At 41.7% G+C, this 23,262-nt stretch overlaps 2 protein-coding genes across 3 annotated transcripts; one reads left to right on the top strand and one right to left on the bottom strand.

The window, feature by feature from the left end:
• The first annotated feature begins 1,155 nt into the window (after nucleotides 1-1,155).
• Nucleotides 1,156-10,594, top strand: VSTM5 (V-set and transmembrane domain containing 5). Its single transcript, XM_050973069.1, has 4 exons — nucleotides 1,156-1,442; nucleotides 4,452-4,781; nucleotides 4,882-5,022; nucleotides 6,556-10,594. Exons 1-4 carry the CDS (start codon nucleotides 1,358-1,360, stop codon nucleotides 6,597-6,599), a joined length of 600 nt encoding a protein of 199 aa, XP_050829026.1. The 5' UTR covers nucleotides 1,156-1,357; the 3' UTR covers nucleotides 6,600-10,594.
• Nucleotides 10,595-11,156: 562 nt separating this feature from the next.
• On the bottom strand, nucleotides 11,157-23,181 carry MED17 (mediator complex subunit 17). Of its 2 annotated transcripts, none has more exons than XM_050973061.1 (12): nucleotides 22,888-23,181; nucleotides 22,425-22,591; nucleotides 21,787-22,006; nucleotides 20,303-20,439; nucleotides 20,120-20,204; nucleotides 18,817-18,969; nucleotides 17,907-18,037; nucleotides 16,694-16,926; nucleotides 16,048-16,185; nucleotides 14,945-15,062; nucleotides 13,586-13,745; nucleotides 11,157-11,654 (listed from the first exon to the last, which is right to left on the bottom strand). In XM_050973061.1, the coding sequence occupies exons 1-12, from the start codon at nucleotides 23,117-23,119 to the stop codon at nucleotides 11,449-11,451; spliced, it is 1,980 nt and encodes a 659-aa protein (XP_050829018.1). In that variant the 5' UTR covers nucleotides 23,120-23,181; the 3' UTR covers nucleotides 11,157-11,448. The 2 variants fall into 2 exon arrangements, with proteins under 2 accessions (XP_050829018.1, XP_009101004.1); XM_009102756.4 differs by having other exon boundaries at nucleotides 16,694-16,878; nucleotides 22,888-23,180.
• Nucleotides 23,182-23,262: the final 81 nt, after the last annotated feature.

The raw sequence follows: 23,262 nt of genomic DNA, 5'->3' as shown, positions 1-23,262 counted from the left end.
AAGCTGGAGATTTTTTTGCACCTGAACAAAATCTGGGCCCTGGAGTCCATGAAGATTGCACAGCCTCTTGCCAAGGCCTGACTTAATTATTGGAAGTCACCCCCTGAGGTGTGCATAGAGCATGGCAGCACATGATAGTGTCACACTTGGTTGAAAAGCCCCAGCAGGAGTGAGTCCCCTGCACAAGCCTCACTCCTGCTCAGCCCCCCATCCAGAGCTGTGCTTCAGCCATCCAGACCCCCGGGGACTCACCTGTTCTCAGAGACAGGCAGCACATAAGGAAACCTGCATGTAAAACCTGCATGCAAACCATACTGTGCAGGGGGAGAGTGGCTACTCAGCGCAGGCAGCTCGGGCAGATCACAGCTGTCTCTCCCGCCAGGGTGATTGTCCTTTCCCCCCAACCACCCTGAGGAGCCTGCGCTGACCAGCACGCTGAAACGTCTCTCTTTAATCCACAATTCTACTAAAGAAATCTTGAGGAGAGGGAAGTGCAAGGAAAAGAATGGAAAATCTGCAAAAAGGCTGATCTGGTGTGTAACTCCTTCCCTGGTCAGAGGGGCAGATCTCCGGGGGGTGTATATGGCTTCTGGTAGCCATATACAAGGATGCCTCTGAGAAAGGATGAATTTTCAGGATTGGGATGCTCTCATGTTTTCTAATCATGTTTTCCACGATCTCACACTGACCGGTGCTTATGAAAGAAGCACAAGGATTGCTGGGGACCTCCTCTGGACGGAGAAGGGAGAAGAGGAGCACCTAGTGAACGTGCTGGGTACAGTGGCATAGGAAACAGGTTCATTTTCCAGCGTGGTTATCTGAGATGATCTCCCAGGACACAGAGATGCTGCTCTCCAGCCCTTCCCCCCATTCCTGTCTCACCTGCATCATCACCCAGACTTCTTGAAGCAAAAAAGTCAGTTTTAGCGCCCCGAAGTGAAATTTCCCTTGCAGATGCCAAATCACACTTAAAACCACCCTCCTCGGCCAGATGTCCCGATCCCGGGCTAGGCTCCCAGCTCCAGGCTCCGGCCGGGCACGGCAGGGCCGGGCAGGGCTGCGCCCATCGCACTCATTTCCCGGCTGGGCGATGGCCGGCGGCCGGGCAGCGCCTTCCCTTCCTCAGCCAATTGCATCTCCGGCCCGGATGGGAGATCGCGGGGTGTGAGCCGGGGCAGCGCCCGGGGGCCGCTGCGGGGGGGAGCTGGGAGCAGCCCCGGAGCCGCGGAGCTGGGAGCGGGAGGAAGAGGAGGGAGAGAAGCGAGGGAGAGGCCTGGGGCAGGCAGCCCCCGGGGTCGGGCCGCGCCTGCCGGCCCAGCCACTTAAATGCAACCCCTGGGGCATCGGCTTCCCGCTGATGAGACCGCTGCAGGGCTCTCGAGGCCGGAGCGTCGTCGTGGGGACCGTCACCCTCTGCCTGGCAGCCGGCTGGGCTCTGCAGAGTAAGTGTCCGGCTCCGTCCCTGCCTCTCCCGCTCCCGCCCCCGGCGCTTCCCTGCCGCTCCTCGCCGCGATGCCCCGGCTCAGCCCCAGCGCCCGGCATCCGCGGGGCGGTGCAGAGAGCCCGCCGACCCCCGCCCGCGGCCAGCGCGCCCGCAACTGGGAGCGGCTGGGGAGGGGACGGGGACGGGACGTACCGAGACTTAGGCAGGCATCGCTGCTCTCCCTGACACGGTCAGGGAAGGCTCGTCCCCGCTTCTGCCGCTCGGAGGGAGCGGGGCAGCCGAGCGGGACCAGCGCGGCCGCGGGGAGAGCGCCCCACACCCGCTCCCGGCAGGGGCGGCCCCAGCAGCCGCCGTGCCCCCGCTGCTTTTCCAGTGACCGAGGGAACAAGGAGTGGAGGGGGAAACAACCCGGTTAGTCAGCCCGAGGGGTGTCGGGTCACGCTGGGAAACGCGCTGTGAGGAGGGAGGGTGGTTCCGACCCAGCACCCCACGGGGGGTGAGTAGGGATGGGGCAAAACGCAGGGAAACCTTCCGGTCCTCTTCCAGAGGGGCCTGCGGGAGGCTGCTCCCAGCCCCACCCTCGCCCGGGGAGCGAGGTGTCAGCGCCGCCAGCGAGTTTGGTTCGGTCACGGCACTCCACCGAGAGAAGTGACGCGCAAGCAGGACCCCAAAGGGTGGAGAAGCAGCCCGCCGGGTTTCAGAGGCCCGTGTTAGAGTTGTCCCCCAGTTCAGAGCTCCTGCGGGGCGGCCCTGCTAAGCCTTTTTCTTTCCCACTCACTGCCCAGCACACTGCAGGCCCAGCTGCGTTGCCGCGGCCAAGTCCGGTAGGCAAAGCCGCACTTCCCACTTTGGCTCTTGGCCAGGCAAATACTTTGGAAGAGAGCAGCGTGCCAGGACGGCAAACTCAGTGAGCTCTGAGCAGCCCCTGTACGCTCTTCTCCCGGGTGCATGTTTTACTGGGTGTGAAGGGGCTGGTTTCGCGAGCAGCAGAGCAGTCACCTTGCGCAGGGCGCTGCATGTGGGTGTGATGTTTGCTCTCCAGCCTGGTGCAGCTCTGTTGGATTAGACCAGTTCAGGTGATCTAAGCACACTGCCTACTAAAAATGTTTTTGAGTGGTTAGATAGATACTGCACTGCCTTTTTTAGCTTTGCATACCAGATAGGGACGGAACATGTTTGCAAAACATTTAATGGAAATATTTTAATTGTCTCTTTTTTTACATTTATTTTGCAATTGCATATTCAAAACAAAGCCTCTATAAAAACATGAAAGGGTCGCTGAGGGGAGACACTCGGTTCCTGTCTGGTCAGAAACAGTGGGAAAGGCCTTTAAATAAACACATGGACCAGAAAACAATTGGAACAATTTGCAGTGATTACCAGAGATTCCCGGCTGTTCTGTTTCTGTAGCTGGCACAAATCTCGTTTTCACAGCTCTGGTTAGTCTCTCCTGCACACAGGCTGAACAGCAGACCGCAGCTCAGCTGAGGATGCACTGAGCTGCCCAGAAATGATGTTCCTGCAGGGGGACTGGGCAGCATGAGTATGGACAATGCTCAGGAAAGGGGAAGCCCTGGAGTGTTATCTTGGAAAACCCTAGGTCCTATTTGGTATCATAGATGAGAGCCTGGGAACTGACTGGCTTCTTGAGCTCCCCTACCTTATCCTGACCAGCAGAGTTAGTGAATTCTGCTACAGATCCCAAATACAGTGAAGTCAGGTTGTAATTCACCCATCTCTTCAATTTCTGATAGCTGTGGAGGGCTCTTATTTTAAGATTTTTTTCAATTTTTTTTCCCTTGGAGATTTTTTTCTTTGCCTTTCTTAATCATTCTTATCCTTGAAGACTCTGCAGAACCTTCTGGATCATCCCCAAGTGTCCTATTTTTCACTCATGCAGGGTAACTGAGGGTCTCATTCTCACTCCCCCACTGGGTTACAGATATTTACAGGTCAGCACTTCTTTTTTGTTTTGCTCTTATAGTCAGGCTGTTCCCACAGAGTAGGTGAGCTACTCCAAGCCATACCAGGAAAAGGCATTCAGCCTTACTGTGTGCTTTATCTGCCTTTTGTCTGCTTTGATTTTTGTGGGTAGATAACAGGATTTCAGTCTTTAGCCAAGGGTCTCAAGCCATTAATCAAAAGAAAAAATGTATGCCAGTTAAAACTCCAGTGTTGGTGTTCATCCAAATCTTCATGCAGAAACACCAAATGCAAGCAGAAATTATTGCAGTTACACATTAAACTAAGCCGTCAGTTCAGTTTCACAGTGTCACAAACAGCTCTGTAATCACACCAGGAGGAAGTAGGTGAGAATGAAATATTCTTTTATATGCATTTTTGCCCGGATATCATCAGGAACATGAAGTCCCTGGCTTCTCAGGGACTGCGTACCTTTGGTTACATGTGATTTATCTGCACTGGCTTATTAACTGGTTGCCTTTAAGAAGCTGATATTTCTAATGTTGATTACACATCGTGAAAACACGACAAAGTCCTTGCCAAGACTTCACATACTTATGCCTACTACAGTTCTTGCTTTTTGGGGGATGGTAGTTAATGAATATGATAGATTACCTTGGACATGGCAACTTAAACTTTCCATGTAAATGCAGGATTTTAAAAGAAGCCAGTTAATGATGAACACAAGAACATTGGATAAGCATAACATTTTCTGAAAACTGAGCAATGTTCTTTTCTATGTGGGTGTTAAAACATTGAAAGACATAAATTATGTGTCCTCTATGGTGGAAGCATTTTTGCTATCACAAATTTTTATAATTAACAAATTTTTATATTATAAATGTGTATTTGGTCTTCAAGTATGTATGTTACTTTTATGGAAAGCAGAAAGAAGAAGGTATTGAAAAGCATAATCTATCCTCTCTTAGAACAGATCACTGAGACAGACAGGTAGGATGAATTACCAGGATGCAGAGGCTCCAACCTGCCCTGAACACTTGGTGCAGCATCACCTCCAGACTCATCACTCTCCTTTGTCTTTCAGCTTCCAGTGGAGTATCCTTAGTTGTCCCACAACCCAACATCAATGCAACAGTGGCACAAAACATCCTCCTCTCAGTTGAATACTCTTGCCAAGGCGTGGCCACCATTGAGTGGAAGCACATGTCAAGCTGGGGCACCACCAGCATTGTTGAGTGGAGAAGTGGGAATTATGTCAACATATCCACGGTCTACAAGGACAGAGTGACTACATTTGAAAATGGCTCTATACAGCTTCGGAATGTGGGCATGAGAGATGCTGGCTACTATTTTGTTACTGTAATGGAGGAGCATGGAACCAATGCCTACGGCACCATCATAGTCAATGTTTACGGTACAAACTACACGGGACTTCTTGGCTTTACCCTGTGTTTAAGCATCAATCTGCTTGTAGTTGATTTTATAATATTCATTTTTTTCCATTTTCCCTACAGAGATTATCTATGAAGATTTGCATTTTGTAGCAGTTCTCTTCACATTTCTCGCTGCAGTATCTGCCATTCTAATCTGCTTCATGTGGCTGTGTAATAAATCTCTGCATCTATTTCAGAAGAAGACAACACACAAACTTACAGGTATTTCTCTAAAAATATAGTCAGGGTATAGGGTCTTCAAGTCTGAACTTTGAGCCTAAAATTTGTACCATAAAGGTGCTAAACAGGGCTACTAAGAAACAAGACTGAAGGGCTCAAATCAGTTGTTCTAACTCCTTACTAGCTGAGGCAACTGAATAACAGGTGTTTAGTTAAGAACAATCCATAGACATCTACCTTAATTGTTTCACATTAGAAACAATAAAATACTTCCCAACATTGCTGATTGCAAAACCTGGGGAGAAAAGGCCAGAGCTGAAATAACACCCCACCAAAGGGCAGGAGACAAAGTCAAGAGCATCAGCAACTGTCTGAGTTCACATCAGCTGGGTGTATCCTAAGGGAAAATAATCAAATGACCCTTGGGAGTGGCCCCCACCTCAGTTCAATCCTCAGTGGAGGATTGCATCTCTTCTTCTCAACCCCCCTCTTCATCTGTTCACTTTTGATCCAGTTGCAGACTCCAACAAACACTGAGTAATATCAAAACCTGACACTGAAGACAACAGTCATGAAAAGCAGGTCAAGGGAACACAAGGGCTACACTGAAGGGACATAGAGAAGAAATTTCCAGGCCACTACCAGGGACAATTGGCCTAGGCAGAAAGACAAGGTGTCTGTTATGGGCCTGGGATCAAGCTCTTAGGCACATCTTTGAAATGGGAGGTTTCCTTTACCACTTCAAAATATTTCAGATGTTTACCTGCCCTCTTTTTAAGTGCAGATCCACTTGTGGTTTCTTGCCCTCTAGGTAAAAGGTCTTCTGTATTTCTTCTAAATTAAGTGTTACATTACAAAAAGCAGCCTAGCTATCAGTATTTTACTGGACCAGCAGAGACACTCAAGCATCCTAAGATTCATGGCCCAGACTTTGTGTCAAGTCAGCAAAACCTAATAGAAGAAAAAATTAACTTGGTTTGAGCTGCCTCTTTCTTTCTGTTGCTCACCTATGGCTCTTCAGTGCTGCTGCTATTTTCATGATGCATACACCACTCACAAGCTTCTGTAGCTACTGAAAACTTTGCTATCATGCCAGAACATAGAGGATTTTGTTTAGAGAAAGCCTCTTCCTCCAGCTGAAGGCAATTTTCCCACCGGGCTAAATTGAACAGACATATTCATGTCACATATGGCAGAGTTCAGGAAAGCACAGTTGTAGAAACTTGTGTGATCTCCCAGGAAATGGTCCAAAGCAGAGACCTAATTTCAGCCCTAATTCTATCTCAGAAGAACCCTCCTTTCAGAAGTCATGAAGAGAAATATAAGAACAGTCCCTATGGACTTAGTTTTCTTAGTGCCTTTAGCCTTGTACTGGAAGAAATCCTTGTCACTTTAAAGATTCTGAGAACCTCTTTATAGAGTTAAATAGTTTGAAAATATGTATTTAAAAACTAATTTTAGATAAGAAAGCTTGAGCTAATATTAAAAAGTTAAAAATGTCTTGGCACAGTTAATTTTGGAATGTTGGCCTTCCAATCCATTTGCCAATCAATAAAAATATCCTTTCATTTACAGCAAGTACAACAGAAGAGATTGAACTGGAAACCATTGAGTGTTAGCCAAGGACTGTATCATAATAAAAATAACAGTTCTACCTCAGGAGAAAGTATTGGCCAAGAAAACAAGAACAAACCTAGAAGGTAAAATATTTTTGACTACTGCAGAAACATCCTGACTTGCAAAGTAATTAAATCAGCAGTGTCTGATGGAGCTGTTTCAACTTGTTACGTTTTTGGTTCTGCTAGTCAAGGTCAGAGTAAAAAAGAGTAGGCTTTCATGCTGAGCATGAACACATTTTTGTGGCTAGCTAATAAAATCTAGAGCCTCTACCACTCTTAAAAACAACCAACCAACCAACCAACCAAGCCTCTAAGATCAGCCCATAAAGGAAATTATCATGGTCTTGTAGGACACCTGCATTTTGGATACAGCAAGTCTCCTATTACAGACAGAGTGGTCATTAGCATCCATCAACATAATAAATTAAATATCTAATTACAGTATTATATTAAGAAATTAATTGCAAGCATTGAATCTTCTTTATTGCACCTATGCTGCTACTTTTGGGTGTAAGGAACTTCCTGAAGTTCTGAAGACAAACTGCAATTTTTCATGAGACAAAACTGACTTTGAAAGAACACTGAGCTGGTCAAAGTTCTCCCGCTTGTGTTTCCCGCAGTTGTTTACACTGCCCCAGGATGGATGTTAACACGCATTTTATGACATTACTAGAGCAGGTGGTTGTACAAGGAACAGTGCAAGCAGGCACTAAAGAGGACACTGTCTATGAAAGATTAGAGGGGTCAGATATAACAGTGACACACAACACCAGTTGGGATGGCAAAATACTAAACAGTTCTATTGTAAAAGATGTCAAGTCCTTTGCAAGCTTAGCCCAGTGCTGAACAATCTGAGAAAAAAAGTTATAACAGCATTTCTTTGAAATATAGTATTCGTAAATACAGTTCTAAAATTGCTCTTGTTGAGAAGCCACCTTTGCTTTCCCTATGTTGTAAGAAAATATAAAGTGACCCAACTAATGCTTTTTTGAATCTGCATATTGCACGTATTGCAATTCTCCACCTCTAGATCTGTTGGGTGGAATAATATTTGTGTTTGTCAGTGAGAAAGCAGTAAACTGACCGAGTTGCAAATTATTCTGTTTTGCTTTTGTAATGAGAATTTTGCAGTGTGAAATAAACTTTGAACTTGGAAGACATCATGGACTAGTCTACGCCTGTAGATTGCCACGTTGCTGTTTGAGTCAAACTGCTACTACTGCCTTTCTCACACTTTGTCTCACTTTTTTGCAAAAACCTTTTAGAGGACAGGCTGACAGAGCTTTGCCTCTGGTCAGGGACTGGATGCTCAAGTGCAGAGCATCTTCTATGGGCTCCATTTGGAAAAACAGTTCAGGGAATTTCTCACCAAGTGAATAACAATGCAGGTAGGTGCCAAACAAGCCAAAGCACCATGTGCACAATACCTTTAAGCCATCCCATACTAAGCTAGTAGTTTGTAATACAAAGGGCCTCTCTCTCACTCAAACTGAGGTACCAGATTCAGCTGTCTGCGCCTTCCTACATCTAGAAGAGGTCAAAAAAGGTGAGAAATGAGGTAAGTATCAGATCCAGCAAACAAGTAACAGTTTATTGCAATTCTCTGCTTTAAAAGTATATTGTGCATTTTTGTGTCTTCGAGTTAACTAAGCTTTGACAACAGGGAAACTGTAAGTGCATCTATTTCAATCACCAAATTTGAATTACTTAGTAAAGTATGCTTATGGAATATGGAAAACATTGTTAGTGGTTCTTTTTGAGCCCTAAATCTTAGACTTTGAATGAATCTTAGACTTTTAAGGCAAAAAGTATTAAAGCACTTTGAATGTGAAGCTAGGTATTAGGCTGAGCTGAATATACAGCAGGTGCTCTGCCAGACTTAGGAATTATAAAAAGTGCAGCTTACACATAAAACCACTAATATCTGCTAACACTGACCTGAACACTGCAATTGCCAGAGGAAGTCAGGAAACATATCCAGACATGAATGACCATTCCATACAATCCTGTGACTGCAGAGGTCACACACACATTTAAACCACAATGTTTGAAAGCTGGCAAGAAGATAGGAAATGAACACTTAAAATTCTTCAGCTTAAAATTTACTACAACAAAAGAAATTTACAACTAGCAGAGTTTTTCTACCTCTTTCAGCTTGGCTGAAGTCAATGCAACTTCAGGCACCCATCCTTGGCTATTAAACCTGGTGCCAACCTCACTTTTAGGCAGTAATATCCCATATGAATAGCAGGGACTCAAACAGTATTCAGAGAGAACATCCAGTACAGTTAACCTATATATAGCTTTCTTTATAGACAATTCTTCATCCAAAAATTTTACCCACAATTTAACATGCTTACTCTACACAGGTAATGTTACTTAAAAAATACATTTTCCCGAAAATGCTGTCTGTCACTATGCATTATTAAGGTAAATATTTGAGGTACAGAATGGGAGGCTAAACTGTAGCAGTTTCTTGTAGGGGGATACAATATAAGAAATTAAAGGTAGTATAGAAAGCAATCTTACTCCTAAGGAGTTGCAGCTGAGCCAATTATTAAAGATTAGGAACAGGCCTGACTCTAACAGGCTGCAGTCGTAGCCAGTAAGAGGAAGAGTGTTATAAAAAAGTGGCTTGGTTGGTTAAGGGGGAACTGGAGTCAGTGGGCTACTGTGAGAAGAAGGAAGAGTTGGTGCTTAGAGGAGCTGCCTATGCGAAAAATCAAGGAGGTACAAAACTCTAGCAATGTGGAATCTTTGTGATATAATGACAATAGAACTGTTGCAATGTATTAATGACTTTCTTACTCTAGAGCATCTAAAGTCTTATGGAAAGTTGTTACAGTAGAAATTCAGAAACTAACAGCTGTTGTTACTGTGCTTGTAAACTCCCTGCAGAACAGCAGCAAATTTAATATTTAGAGCATTCCAGATGATTAAAGGGATTAAGATATTTTACTTTTAAACTTGAATTAAAGAGATATCCAAGTTCACCAGACTGCTTTGGCAATCAATTGAAAAGGTCTTAATAATTCACTAACGTCATCATTTCATATTCAAAGATGCACTACCAAGTTTCAAGACTGTCTCTCTGTTAGATGTCTAATCAGTCTGTTTTCCAATAAAATTAGGAATCCCTGTGTATTCAACACCAAAACACTGGCTCTCCAGATCTCTCACAACTCTTTTTTTGATGTTAATATTATTATTATTCTTTTTTCAGCTAGACCTAGAAGTCTTGACAAGTGTTTTCATGCAAACATGCAGAGCTTGCTGTTCTGCAACACAGGAGAAGTCCTGCAACCGTGAGATTGTAATAGCTCCACAGTAATCTGATTATTGGTAACTAAGAACTTGATGAAAAGGCTATTGCTACATGCAGACCTGTCAATTTAGGTTAAGAACAATAAAGCATAAAGACATGTCCAAGTTTCACAGACTCATCTTCTAATTATTAAAAAGAGATTTGTCGTGTTAGCAGGAGTCAGAACAGCCTCATCTAGTCAGATGCACGAACACATGCATCAGGCTGTTGGCTGAACTGTTCACCAAGGAACAACCTTCCCTCTGCCTGTAATCACACAGTGTCTGCTGGCACAGCAATACGGCACCTAGCATGATGGGGGTTATATGAGGCTCAGCCCTGTTGCAAGTTCAAGAGACTTATTTTCAACTAAGGCTTTTAATTTTCATCAGCTGTCTTGGGTAACATGAGCACCTGAAAGGAAAACCCATTCTCTCTCTTAGTTCAGGCACACAGAAGCAAGTACTTACAGGAACTGAAACAAGATGCTCCATGCTGGCCAACACCAATATAAGTACAAGAACTGCTTTGGATACTGAGCAGCAGCTTGCTGCTTATTTTCCTACAATTATTCTTTATACTTGAGAATACAACAAAATAACAACTGTCACCGTGGAAGTGTGATGCTAAATTTGATCGTGTTTATGTGCAAGAAGTTCATATATATATATATATACATATAGACAGACACCTCATAAGACAACATGGACATGAATATGAACCAGCTTACACAGGCAAGTTGCAAAGAGAGCATCAGCACTTAAGTACCAAACAAAATGAAAGCTTTGTTGAACACCATACTGTAAGCTTCAAGAAGGCTACAACTACAACCAAAACTATTAAAAAAGGTGACTTTTTTATTTTGAAAGAACTCAAAAGAGCTGATATGTGGGAAGATATTGTTATTTCCCTGGATGATAATCATGGAGAAAACCTCCACACTTGAGCACCTGGGTCTTACTGCATGAGAGTTACCTCCTTCTATCTAGTCACTAAGTCACAAATCACCCACAAACTAAAATTGTCAGAACTTTGCCAGCCAAGTAAGACCCTTTCCTTTATATTCTTGTAAAAAACAAGGTCAAAACACAAGCAAAGTAGCTGACATGACACAGGCCATCAGAGAGGAAAGACTTGTGCCACAGGCAGTGACTTTGCAACGCTCTCAAATTAAACTGCCAAGTAAACATATTTCTCAAAAAAAAAGGAGTCACCCAGAATCCCCATCAATTCCAACTCAAGAATGCTTCAACTCAAGGACTACCAAATTTAATTTTATAAACAAAAATACATTAATTACTCATCTATGTCACTCTGGACAGAGCAAATTTCAAAGATACAGCTGAAAGGAACTTTTACAATGTATGTATTTTATATGCCACTGAAAAAGGTGTTATTACAAATACCAAAATGGTTATTTCTGTAAAGGAAATAAATTTGATTTTGTTTTCTTGTATTAGCCCATAGCTCCCATTTCCCTTTGCTGCACTGGCAGTTACCACTGCACAGGGACAGTTCAAAGCCTCAGAGAGAGCTGATGCTTCACTAGCAAGGAGTTAGGGCAGCCATCAGGAGTTCCATTTTATATACAAAGTTACGCCCTTCCATTTTATTCCACTGCACCTCCTTGAATGGCCCCCGGAGATGATTCCACTTGCTGTCCTGCAGGACATCGCCCTTGGGGAGATCCTTGCACTGGCTCCGTGGAAACTGAACCATGACTTTGCTGCCGCTTTCCGGACCGTTACGGACTGTGGGGAAAGGAGATTTCAATGAGCACTTTTACACTGCAGGCATTCCTCATACTAAGTATTCTTCCTTGTGTATTCTACGCTTTACTCCTACTCAATTCCAAACATGATGAAAGCAAACAAGGGAAATTCTCTTCCTTTCTTTTTCAAAGCTTTTTCTCTGGATTTTCTCTCTCATCTCCCACATCTCTATGATTGTGTTGCTTTGACACTGCAGGTTCTTGGTTAACTCAAGACAGAGAAACTTTTAAAAAATACCAAAATGTACACCTTACAAATGCATTTCTTTTTCCCCAAGGACGCCAGGAAGGGCAAAGGCTTCATTGCTCATTCTTTCTTTGGATATATTCCCCACTATTCTGTTGAAAAATATATTGTTTCTAGTGGATTTATCTCAAATAGTCAGGATCTAGGTCATTGGGCAGTTACTTTTAATCACAAAAGTCAGTGAGACTAGTGGAGGGGTGGTGGTACTTCGTTGGCTTGGATGGATTTCTGTGTTTTGATGCTGGGGAGTGGTGTGTGTTGGCTTTTTAAATAAACAGTTGGAGAGGTCCCACCTAGCTTTTCCCCCATCTACCAAGCTAACCTTCTATAAAGAGATAACTATTGGGCTGATTGAACATAATTTCTCTTTCATAAATTGATACTCCTCATCACCCCGTTCTCCATAGTATGTTTGGAGAATTCTTCTGAGACTATTTTTCTCCAACTCATCTTCCCAGTAACTGCAATCAGACTGTAGTTCCCCACGTTTTCCTTCTTGAATACAGGATGTAACATTTGCCTTCTTCCAGTCCTTAGGAGCCCTTCCTGAGCCTTGCCTTTTAGAGATGATCAAGAGTGGCCTTGCAGTGACATCAATCCCTCAGCGGTCAGGGATATATATCCCACCTGGTCCCATGAACTTGTGCATGTCTAGGTCTGTTCAAAGGTTCTATCTAACCTGGTCCTCCACTACTGAGGCTGAATCTTTGCTCCAAAATTTCCCAATTTCTCACAGATCCATTTCTGAAGGCCAGTTTTAAGACCAAAGAAGTAAAGAAGGGACTGAGTACCTTGGCCTCCTCCATGTCCTGTGCCACCAGGTACTCTCTCTGTTTAACAGCAGTCCCGCATTTTCCCTAATCTTTCCTTTGCTGCTGACATACATGTGGAAGCTGCCCTGTACATCCCTCACCAGATTCCTATCCTCTCCTTAGCTTTCCCATCCTTACCAATGCATGCTTGGATAGTCTCTCTATATCCCTCCCAGGACAACTACTTATAATCTCTTGGAGCTTCCTTCCTATGTCATGAGTTCAGCCATGGGCTCCTTGTTCGTACACACAGGTCTTCTGTCTCACCTTTGCACAACTTCCTGAACATTAGGAATGACCATTCTTGAGCTTGAAAGAGGTGACCCTTGGAAACAATAATCAAACAGCACTCCTGGACCCCTCTTCTTTCCATCCCATAGAATCATATCCGATAGAATTCTTTCAAAAGATCCCTAAAGAGACAAAAGCTGTTCTCCCTAAGTTTGGAGTTGTGATCCTGTTGTTTATCTTGTTCCCTTCTCCCAGGATCCTGATGGTTTCTGTAATATCTTTTTTCTGTGCTAATAATAATACATATAATTAATTACCTATAATTATATAATATATAAAGAATATTTATATTAATCAAAAATAAGATATTTAAATAATGTATTAATATAATACATATAATTTTCCTAAGTGACTATAAGAAATATTTTCAAGCCTGTGTAAATTAAATCAGGTTTATATTAAGTGGCTTCCTGAGCAAAATGTTGATTCTATTTAGATATTCAATTCCATACACCAAAGAGATAGTCTGTAGACTTTAAAAGCATAGTATCAATTTATAGCAAAATATTCTACAAACACTCTCAGAAAGATTTGACTTCTGTTTGCAAGAGGGAACACTACCTGAAATGGCATAGTCTCCATTTGGTGATGCTACAGTTATTGCTGATGCATTGCCAATGCTCTCCACTGGTCCCAGACCAACATGATTACTGAAACTCAGCACATGCCATCCCATAACTTTTGCAAGCTGCTGAACTGCATGTACTTGGTGCTGTGACATCTGAAACACAACAAGAGGTTTGTTTTCTGTTCAATATTTGCAGACCATAGAAAGAATAGTTTCTGTAGTTTAGCAAGCCTGTTTTCTGTACAATAATTACGTATAAAAGTGACTTTAAATTCTCTACTTTCAGAGAACTTTTTTTAATATGATGGTAGAACTTGGTGTTATTTGAATTTAGACTAGTTCCTGCACAGAAGAGAAGACCACTCTATTATGCACTTAAATTAATTTTTATATGCCTAGCCATTTTATTTAAATGCTGCTCAATTTACAAAAATCTTTTTTTAAGTCTCAGAAAATTATTTTGTAAACAATCCTCTATTTCAACAGAAACAAGACTTCTGCTGTAAAATACAAAAATATGAGAAAGTATTAGCAGAGAAAATTCAGAAAAAAAAAGTTGAGGTTCTCACATGCATGGTTATCTCCATTAATGCTCAAGTGTAAGCACTGGGCTCGAACAGCTTAGGAGTTTAAATGCTACTGTTTTCCTGTATCATGACTTAACCCTCGTAACAAGGAAGTATCCAGCACCATTCAGCAGTTCTCTGTGAACAAGTCTGACAACACTTGAGCAAAAAGACACGACCTCAGCAGAATCTGTTTCAACTTGTTTTCTGTGTCATGGAGTTTTATGTAACTGCAACAGGCCAACCACTGTTATTAAAGACCTGCATTTTGACTATTTATAATGCATAGTGGGGAGATTGTTATGTTACTTCTGAATAAAACCAGCAGGTTGTTCTAAGCAATTAAGAAAACAGAGTTCATTCAAGTATCAGCTGATTTAGTAACAACAGATGCAAAGTGAGCATTAACAGACAATGCTGAAATGACAGTAATTGTGGGTTCATTAAGAATATAGCTACAGTAAGTTTCATATATAGAATACTTTATTGTCTGCTATGATTACCACCAACTTGTTTCTCCCATAATGAGCAGCATAAAGAAATGCATTTTAAATTGGAGGGAAAAATTATTATGACTACTGACCCTAGTAAAAAATGGCAATATATTTTAGTAAGAGTTGCTAAAGACTCTACATAAATATACTGAAAATTCAGTCATCCAGCTTCCCTTCTCCACTATCTTAATTTTAACTTTTTAATATTTTCTACATAGATGAAAGTAAGATTCTAACTTCTTTTGTTTCCCAAACATCACAAGAAAGAGAAGAATACGATAAGTGAGTCTACCTGAGATAAAAGGAAATCCTGCAGTTCTTGCTCTTGATGGGACAATGTAATAACTCTTCCATCTCTATGCACAACTCTGATTTGTTCAACTCCAATGTTCAGCTGTAGTTGAATAGATCTTTGAAGACAAGATCCATATTTATTCAAAAAGCATTAAAACGCTTAATAAAACAGAAAACTAAGAACAGAGAATCCCACCCAATCACTGACAAGAATTCCTAAGACAGATGGTGCAAAGCCTACAGAATGGGACAGCAACTCCAAATATTCCAGTTTCATCAGTCACCACAACAGCTGCCTCTAATATGGCAGGTGACATATTCTGTGGCATGCTCCCAGACCTGGCCTACCATTTGTTCAGGTCAAGGAAGCCTCACAGCTCCCGGCCTGCCCCTTGCCCAAGTTTCCCACCAGTTGTGCAGGAGAAAATGGTGTGTTCTACGCCACAGACAAAACTTGGGCAGCTTATGTACTCAGGAACCAAGACTGGAAATGCACCAATGACTGCAGGTTGCCCCACACTGTGGTCACAGCCAGAGAGCACTGCTCTAAAAAAATACTGTTGATGCATTAATGAATTCACGGCTGGTCAGTCTGTATGCATTTCTTTCTGGAACATCTAATCTTGTATTTCGGTAACAACATGCATAATTATTGCATGAATTACAGGAGTTCTACATTTCAGTACACATGCAACCAAGCCAGGACTGAGCACTGATTAGCTTTCCATGTCCAGACTGGAAGTTTAGAATCCAGCACCATCAAATGATACTTTGTATTCAGTCATCTCTAACCAAAGGAAATTTCCCCCCCCCACCCCCCCAGACCGTGCAACCAAGTGTCCACTCTCCATCTTAAATTCCTTATTTGAAATAAAACTGTACTAATTAAAGATGTACTAAATATCTTCATTAAAGGGTAAAGTGGGTGAAGTTTTCTTAGGGTGACTGTTCACCCCACAGTCAAGTCAGAAAAACAAATACAAATAATGGACTCCTACTTGTCTGTCTGAAGGGAATCTAAACCTTTAAAGCACAAGGTGAATACATGCTGCCTTTGCTTAATGCCTTTACAACTAAAAGGACATGCATTCTCATACTTACTTGCATATCTGCTCATATCCTTGAGAAGTTATTAGAACTTTAACACTGGATTCATAAACATCATTGATATTGGACCAGTGAGCCTGAATCTGAGGATCCTCAATACGACTTGCCAGACTGTCAATGGTTCGAGCAGTTCTAGAAGATAAAGCCACATTCCCTACATAATAATCCAGGCACTTTGTAATGTTATCTTGCTTACAGGAAGCAAGGAGGTTATTAGATTTAACATGTGTATCAAAATTTTACTTCAGCACTGCTCTAGTGCTAATGAAGTACACTTGTTTATTCTGTACATTTCTCATACATTCTGTAGCAGTATTGAAGTGGTATTACTCAGTATCAGCTACTGCACTGCTAAGAATACCAAAAGAATTTATGTTCTTTGAGATAAGTAGGGACAATTATCAGCAGCTTATGTTGCAACTATCACAGAGATTTCAAAGAAATATGGTATTTTTTCCTTTTACTAGCTGAATGCTGTTTTATCATATTTTTTTCATAATTTTTGGTTCTTAGTACTTACAAAAAAAGACTGTATTAACCATGAAGCAAACAGCAGCTAGTTTTAAGAACACTTAAAATAGATCAATTGTGTTCTACGTAATTGTACATGTTACTGTAACAAGAGTATCTTGTGACCCACCTTCGTCTTAAAAATATATGCTTTGCCTGTTTTATGATCTTTTCCAGAAGTCCTTCATTTGACTGTAAAGAACTGATTTCATTTTTATCAAAAGCCTGGGGCCCTGCAAGTCTCATTCTCTTATGGCCAAAAGGTGCACTAGCTGGATGTGGCATCACTGTCGAGCTCAGGGTTTGCTTGTGGCACTGCAACAACCAACATGTGTTATAAAAGGACGGCACCAAATAATGTATCTGCAATAAATAATATGTATCCTAAAATATGTTGCTTCACAGCCTGTTTTGAGTTACTTTCAAAAAGTGCAACTTTTAAATTTTATCAACCTGACAGCACTTTAAAGACAGCTCTTCATACTTTGCTTCCTCCATTTATACGTGTCTTTCAAACTTTATCAAAAATAATTTTTAAAAAATGCTAGCTAACAAAAATTTGGTATCATGGCAGTAGTTCCAATAATTTTTCTTTATATACACCTATGGAGACAGAAAGAATGGTCACTTAAAAATAAAGGAAGTATTTTAGACAAAAAAAAAATTGAAGTACAGAAAGTTTTAGCAGTATGTCCAAAGGAAAAGGAAATCCACAAGGGGGTGGGCACTGAGCCAAAGCTTCATGAACCCTAAATCAGCGTTTAAAACACTGGACTGTTCCACATGACTGCATGACTTGCAGAGCCATGCTCTGAGGTGAACACTCTCTGGAACGTGGTTTCAATTCTACTTAGAGGTGCAAAACTGTGCTTCTTTTCTGAAGAGACACAACCTCAACCTCATACCCCAGGTTCTGCTAGATTATTCAAGAATCTAAAATGCTGAAGCAGAGAAGTGGACATTCAAATAAACAAAGCTATTATGGCAATTGATTGTTCCTTCTTGAGGGTATGGCTGACCAGATGCTCGCTGACAGTGTTTGGTAAGCACTCTTAGACACAAAAAAGGGCAGAACTGATGAACTCTACTGGAAAAGCTTTGCATGGCTTTTCTGAAGTGAGCAGCCAGGTCTGAGGTTAAGTAAAGAACCAGCATGCTATGAAAGAATTAACTGGAACACCCAAACGACCCACACCCATGGAAACCCAAGGCTGCCTTCCACAAACGGATGGAGAAGGACTGGCCTCTAGTGGCACTTGGCTGTTATACCAGTGCCACACACTGAGCAGAAGGCTCAACAAAAGCCCAAAAATTCTTCAGTATTTCAGCCATATATGCAGTACCTCTCTGATAAGCTGATGCAAATTATGTTCCAGAACATAGAGATGATCCTCTGGATTCTGTTTTTCAGAAGCAGCCTTTTGTGACTTTTTATCATTAGAAGAGTGACACAGAGAAATAGATAGCTGCAAACCTGTACAAAGCAGATGGAAAAAAAAAAGACTTTAAAAAGTGAGCACTGACAATTTTCAAGGTTGCCACTGAGAACTGCTTTTCTTCATGTTTTATACTAAGTAGTTTAACAACAGATATTCACTGCATTAGAGAAACATCAAAGAATGATGGTGGAGAGCACAGCACCAGAGGCAAGTAAAACTTGATATTCACTGAGGTGTTGACAACTGTGAACTCACCAGATGCATTTCACATCAATTTCTATGACTCAATCCCACACAAAAAGAACTCCCCAGGACCCCATTCCTTTCTCAAAGAAGGAATGATTAACCATCACACACATATTAAGCAATCCAGAAACATATTCTTTTCATGATAAAAATCAATTGTGCATCCCTTGTAAGAACAGAGGATTCACCACTGACTCTGAGCCACCTTTATGCTGCTTAATTATCCTCACTGAAGAGCTTTTGCTTTTGATCTTCTGAGGACCCATAAACTCAAGTCTTAAATATCTTCTTAACACGCAATCCAGAAGCAATGACTTATGCTCAGCTCAAACTGCCACACGCACATGGCATTAAAGCTGACAGTTTTAAGTGCTCACAAAAAACTTAATCACATAGGAAAACAGAGTACATTAGAAACTACTGTGCACTAGCTGAAATTCTGTTTTTCAAAACCTTTGAAAATCAAGGAGTTTGTTTTTTCTTTTGTAAGGACAGAGCATTATAAAGGTGACATCAATCAGTATTTAAGGAAACAATTGTAGGCTAAGCATCTTAAAAAGCCTCCTACCTGGGAAAGGCTGGGAGATTATCTGATTTTTCACTACAATGTGAGGAATCTGTGATTTAATTTGAACAGCTTCTCGTGAGAGCTGGGCAAAAATTTCTTTACATAGAAGAACGTTCTGTGCCGTCTCCAACTTTGTCTGCCAGTGTGCAGAACCTGAAAAGTAAATATCAATGTCTGCAGGAGGGAAGAGCAAAGAGAAGCCACCTTTTTGTTCAAATGCCAGATACTATACAGTAGGCAGGTGTGATCACTAAGATAAAGCAGTCAATGCCTTATACCCAAATTGACTATTATCAGAATTTTATCTCAGTTAAGCAAGCACTTTAAGGTAAAACTAAAACTAATTTTGATTCAATTTTACATATTGTATTGCACACATTGTACACGTGTATTGTGAAGTGCAACACCCTTATGGAACAGTATATTACACTCCCAGGCCTTTTGTGAAGGCCTCTCTTCATGAACCTCTGCTCCTTAAGTTTTAGTTTACATTCAATGATACTTCTGGCTTTATTAAATTCACTCTATGATGAACTACCCAGTAATGTTCAGTGCATGTATGTGCTTTCACAGGGTTTATAGGCCCAAAATTCTTGGGAGATTCTGGAGTGAGTAAGCACACAAGCTGCATAATGTACCCTCAATACCATATGAAACATCTCATAGTACAGCACTCTGTCTATGTTCAGGACAGCACCAGCACCTCTATCAGACAACAGTGAAATAAAATCCTGCCAGCTTATTTCTGACTTTACAGAGTAAAAGATGGCTTTTTAATCCAAAAGTTTACAACTTCACATACTGGCACACATTAAATGAATCAATGTACTATCTGCCAGGTGAACTGTTGGTAATTAACACACAGACCACCAGCAGAGTTTCAGATCCAGATAAAACATATGACCAACAGACACAAATTATGTATTTTGGGGAGAATTAAGAATAAGCAATCATTAGTTCAACTGAATTAATGGGATTTAACTGACTGAAACACAACACCTTGGTTTGATTTCAGTTATGGGCTCAAACTTTTAATGTCTAACAAAAGGGGCTCCAGAATACTCAAAATACAACCCTAATAATTCTGTTTCAGAACTGAATAAACACATATGAAAAACTGAGGGAGCATGCTTTGAAAGCATGATTTCCAAAGCCCAAGTAGCACCCAAACAGAATATTTCAGTTTAAATAAGGGAAATCTTATTCACTCTTCTTCCCAGCTGTATGCTGAAACTTTAAAACAAGCATCATATTCAGACTCATTCCTTGAGAACATATTCATAAAACAACATAGAAGCTGTACCTGGTTTTGATTTTGGCAAGGGTCTTTTAAAGAGATTGACTGTCCCGAGGTCACCAATGTCTGGTGCTTGTTTTTGAATAGAAACCTAGGCAAGAGGGAGCAGTATTTAATGTTTGTTCTCTGTTGCAAGCATACAAATCTGAAAAAAAACTCCACTAGGTTATTAAGGTTTCTCTGACAAACCTTGATGTATGCTGATCCCTCTAAATCACTTGGAATTTGAACATCCAACGGACAGTAATCCTCAGGTATTTTTTTATCCAGGTCAATGTCAGTGTTCTTTATCACCTCAAACGTGCCATGATGAAGAAAAAGGGAGCCTGAGTAAAGAAGGACAAAGGCATATACATTAAATATTAAGCACCTTCTGCAAATAAAAAAAGCTCACATTTCTGTTTTGGAAGAATATGAAATTCCGAGTCTCCAAATCTTAAGATCTGCACTTGACTAACATTTCTTAATGACTTCTTACAGGTAAATTAGAAAGCTCACACCACTGTACCAGCATGTCAATACTCCACTGTGCAACATGTAATATTTTACAGTAAGTTAACACAGAGTATTCAATAATTATGGGAGGAAGCCAAGAGTTTTTTGAAATTGAGTTATTAGGTGCAAGGAAGGAAAAACAGAAAGATATTTGGTTAAAAAAAAAAAGGCAAAAAGTAAATGTGTGAAGTTTTGCAAGCAGGTAGTTAAACGTACAACACCCTTCTTGATTTAAAGGAATTCTGATGTTTGGCTAGAAATCTTAAAACTATAACCATGTTCTGACTGTAAAAGATAACTATAGGCAGTCATTCAAGGACTGATAAAAGCAGATACCCATATCTGTCCTAGTTGCACACCTTTTTCATCCAGGGCACAGTTCACCTAGTTCAGGGTAAATTAACTAAAACCAGCACATAGCCTGGGGTGCATCTACAGCTTTTTCATGAACAAATCTCAATTCGTCCGTCCCCTCCCTCACCAATGACAACAGGAAACCAACACATTTGGTTCTGATGCCTGCTTTGTACCTACATCCTAACTTCTGTGTGATTCTATATTCGCTCTGTCACTCCATAACAGCCTCTAGAACCCTGGCTGCTCACCCCCTTGAAATGTAATTCAAGAATTAAGGCATCATTTATCCTCAGCATCATTTCTGAACTGTAGGAATAACAGGTATAATAATCTACTTTCAACATCACTCTTTAGTCATATAGTTTAGTTTTACCTGGTGTGAATTCTAGGGAGCAGGGAGTTAGACACCACAAGCCTCTCTAACTTGAGATATTCTAGGATTTTCTGATCTTTGATTAAAAAGAAAAAAGTAATCAACTCTTCACTTTTTTTTTTTAATGCTTTACACACCAAATTTAGATAAAAGCCAAGGATTTACAAAGTCTGTCTGACAACTGATCAATTACATCGGAAATGCAGTATTGTTTTTCTGAACAAATTCTTAGTAAAATACTACAGTTAGCCTTTAAAATTACTTTCTGGATTGAAGATGCCAAGATATTTTCCCTGATACTAAAACAAGAGTTCTCCCTTTATAAATCTGTCTCATAAATAAATTCACATTGAAATTATTTATTAATATATATTCCATCTCTTTTTCCAGTTACAAAAATACAATTTAATAAAATATCCCTTCTTGTGAAAAAGATCCTACTGTTTACCTGCACTTCTGTAGCTCAGATCACCAAGAATTTTATCTCCCACTTTTCTCAGCTTCCAGTGTTGTCTCAATCTTAGCAGTTCAGAATTGAAGTCTCTTTGTCGCTTATTTTCCTGATTTTCAGCAACTGATTTGGATAATCTTTCTGCACCTTTCAACAGGATCTGAGCTGCTCCAGCTAATGACTTCTTTTTTGAAATTAGCTGTAGAAACTGAGGATTCTAGGACCGAAACCAACAATATACTTGCATTTTAATTCACAAATTATTTATTATTATTATTATTATTATTATTATTATTGATTTATTTTAATTAACATTAATTTATTATTAGTGGAAACTAACTGACAGTGACTGATATGTTGTTTTTTGCTGGATAGCCAATAATTTATTCAGAATTACTTTCATACCACCATTATACAGTTGGAAGTAGCATTTTGACTTCGAGTCCAGCAAAGAGGCTCCTGAAGTTGGCCAGAACTCCCAATCCCAGCCTTACTCTGACCCTCAAAGCACAGCACTAGCATATCAAAAGCAACATTGTAATAAATTTTGTACTGATCATACGTGAAAAAAAAATCCACTAGAATAAAATCTTCAGCATCAAGCTACACAAAGTGCTCAACTAGGTTCAACATACTTGTTTTGGAGGAAGGGGATCCTGCCCGACTGGATCTAGAGTCATGAACTTTTTATCCTTCACAATGCTAAGAACGTCATACAACACACACATCTCAGTCAAGGCACTTCTTAAGTTGTTCCTCACTGAATCCCAAGGCCATAGGGATGGCTGGAACTTTACCAACCCTAAAAACAAAACAAAGGGAGGAAAATCAAAAGTCTTTAGAAAGGTACGGTGTAAGGCTCATTTCTGAACCACAGAGAGACCATAACGGCACGAAATACAACACGACATCAAATCTGCTGCTGTCCTTTCCCTCTCCAATTTACTGAGGCTAGGCCACGAACATTGTGACCAGCCCCTGGGAGAAGGCAGGCCAGGCCCAATCGCCCGCGGAGCCGCAGGCCGGCACCGCCACAGCGCGGCGGGCCTCCAGCAGCTGCATCCCGGCTTGAGGGCTCGGGCTGGCGGCCCTTCTCACCTTCCTCATCCTCCGTCTCGCCCGGCTCGGCCCAGGGCCGGCCCGCCGAGCCCGGCTCGTCCTCCTCGGAGCCAGAGCCCTGGCTGAAGTCGATGCGCTGCGCTAGGCGCGCCAGGTTCTGGGACATGGAGAGCGGCTGGAGGTAGGTCTCGCTGCCATCCAGCCCCACCTCCTGCACCTGCTTCTCGCACGCCGACTCGATGCTGATGCGCACGGCCGGCACGCCCGCCATCTTGGAGCGACCCCCGCCCGCACTCGGCGGGGGGCGGGCCCGGCAGGGGGCGGGGCCAGCGCCGGGCGGGCTCGGCCATTTCCGGAGGCGCTCGCGAGGGAGCGGGACCAGTGCCGAGCGGGCTCGGCCATTTCCGGAGATAG

The sequence above is a fragment of the Serinus canaria genome, chromosome 1 (assembly GCF_022539315.1).
Source record: "Serinus canaria isolate serCan28SL12 chromosome 1, serCan2020, whole genome shotgun sequence".
Taxonomy (NCBI): Eukaryota; Metazoa; Chordata; class Aves; order Passeriformes; family Fringillidae; genus Serinus; species Serinus canaria.
This window is presented reverse-complemented; position numbering and strand designations above follow the sequence as displayed.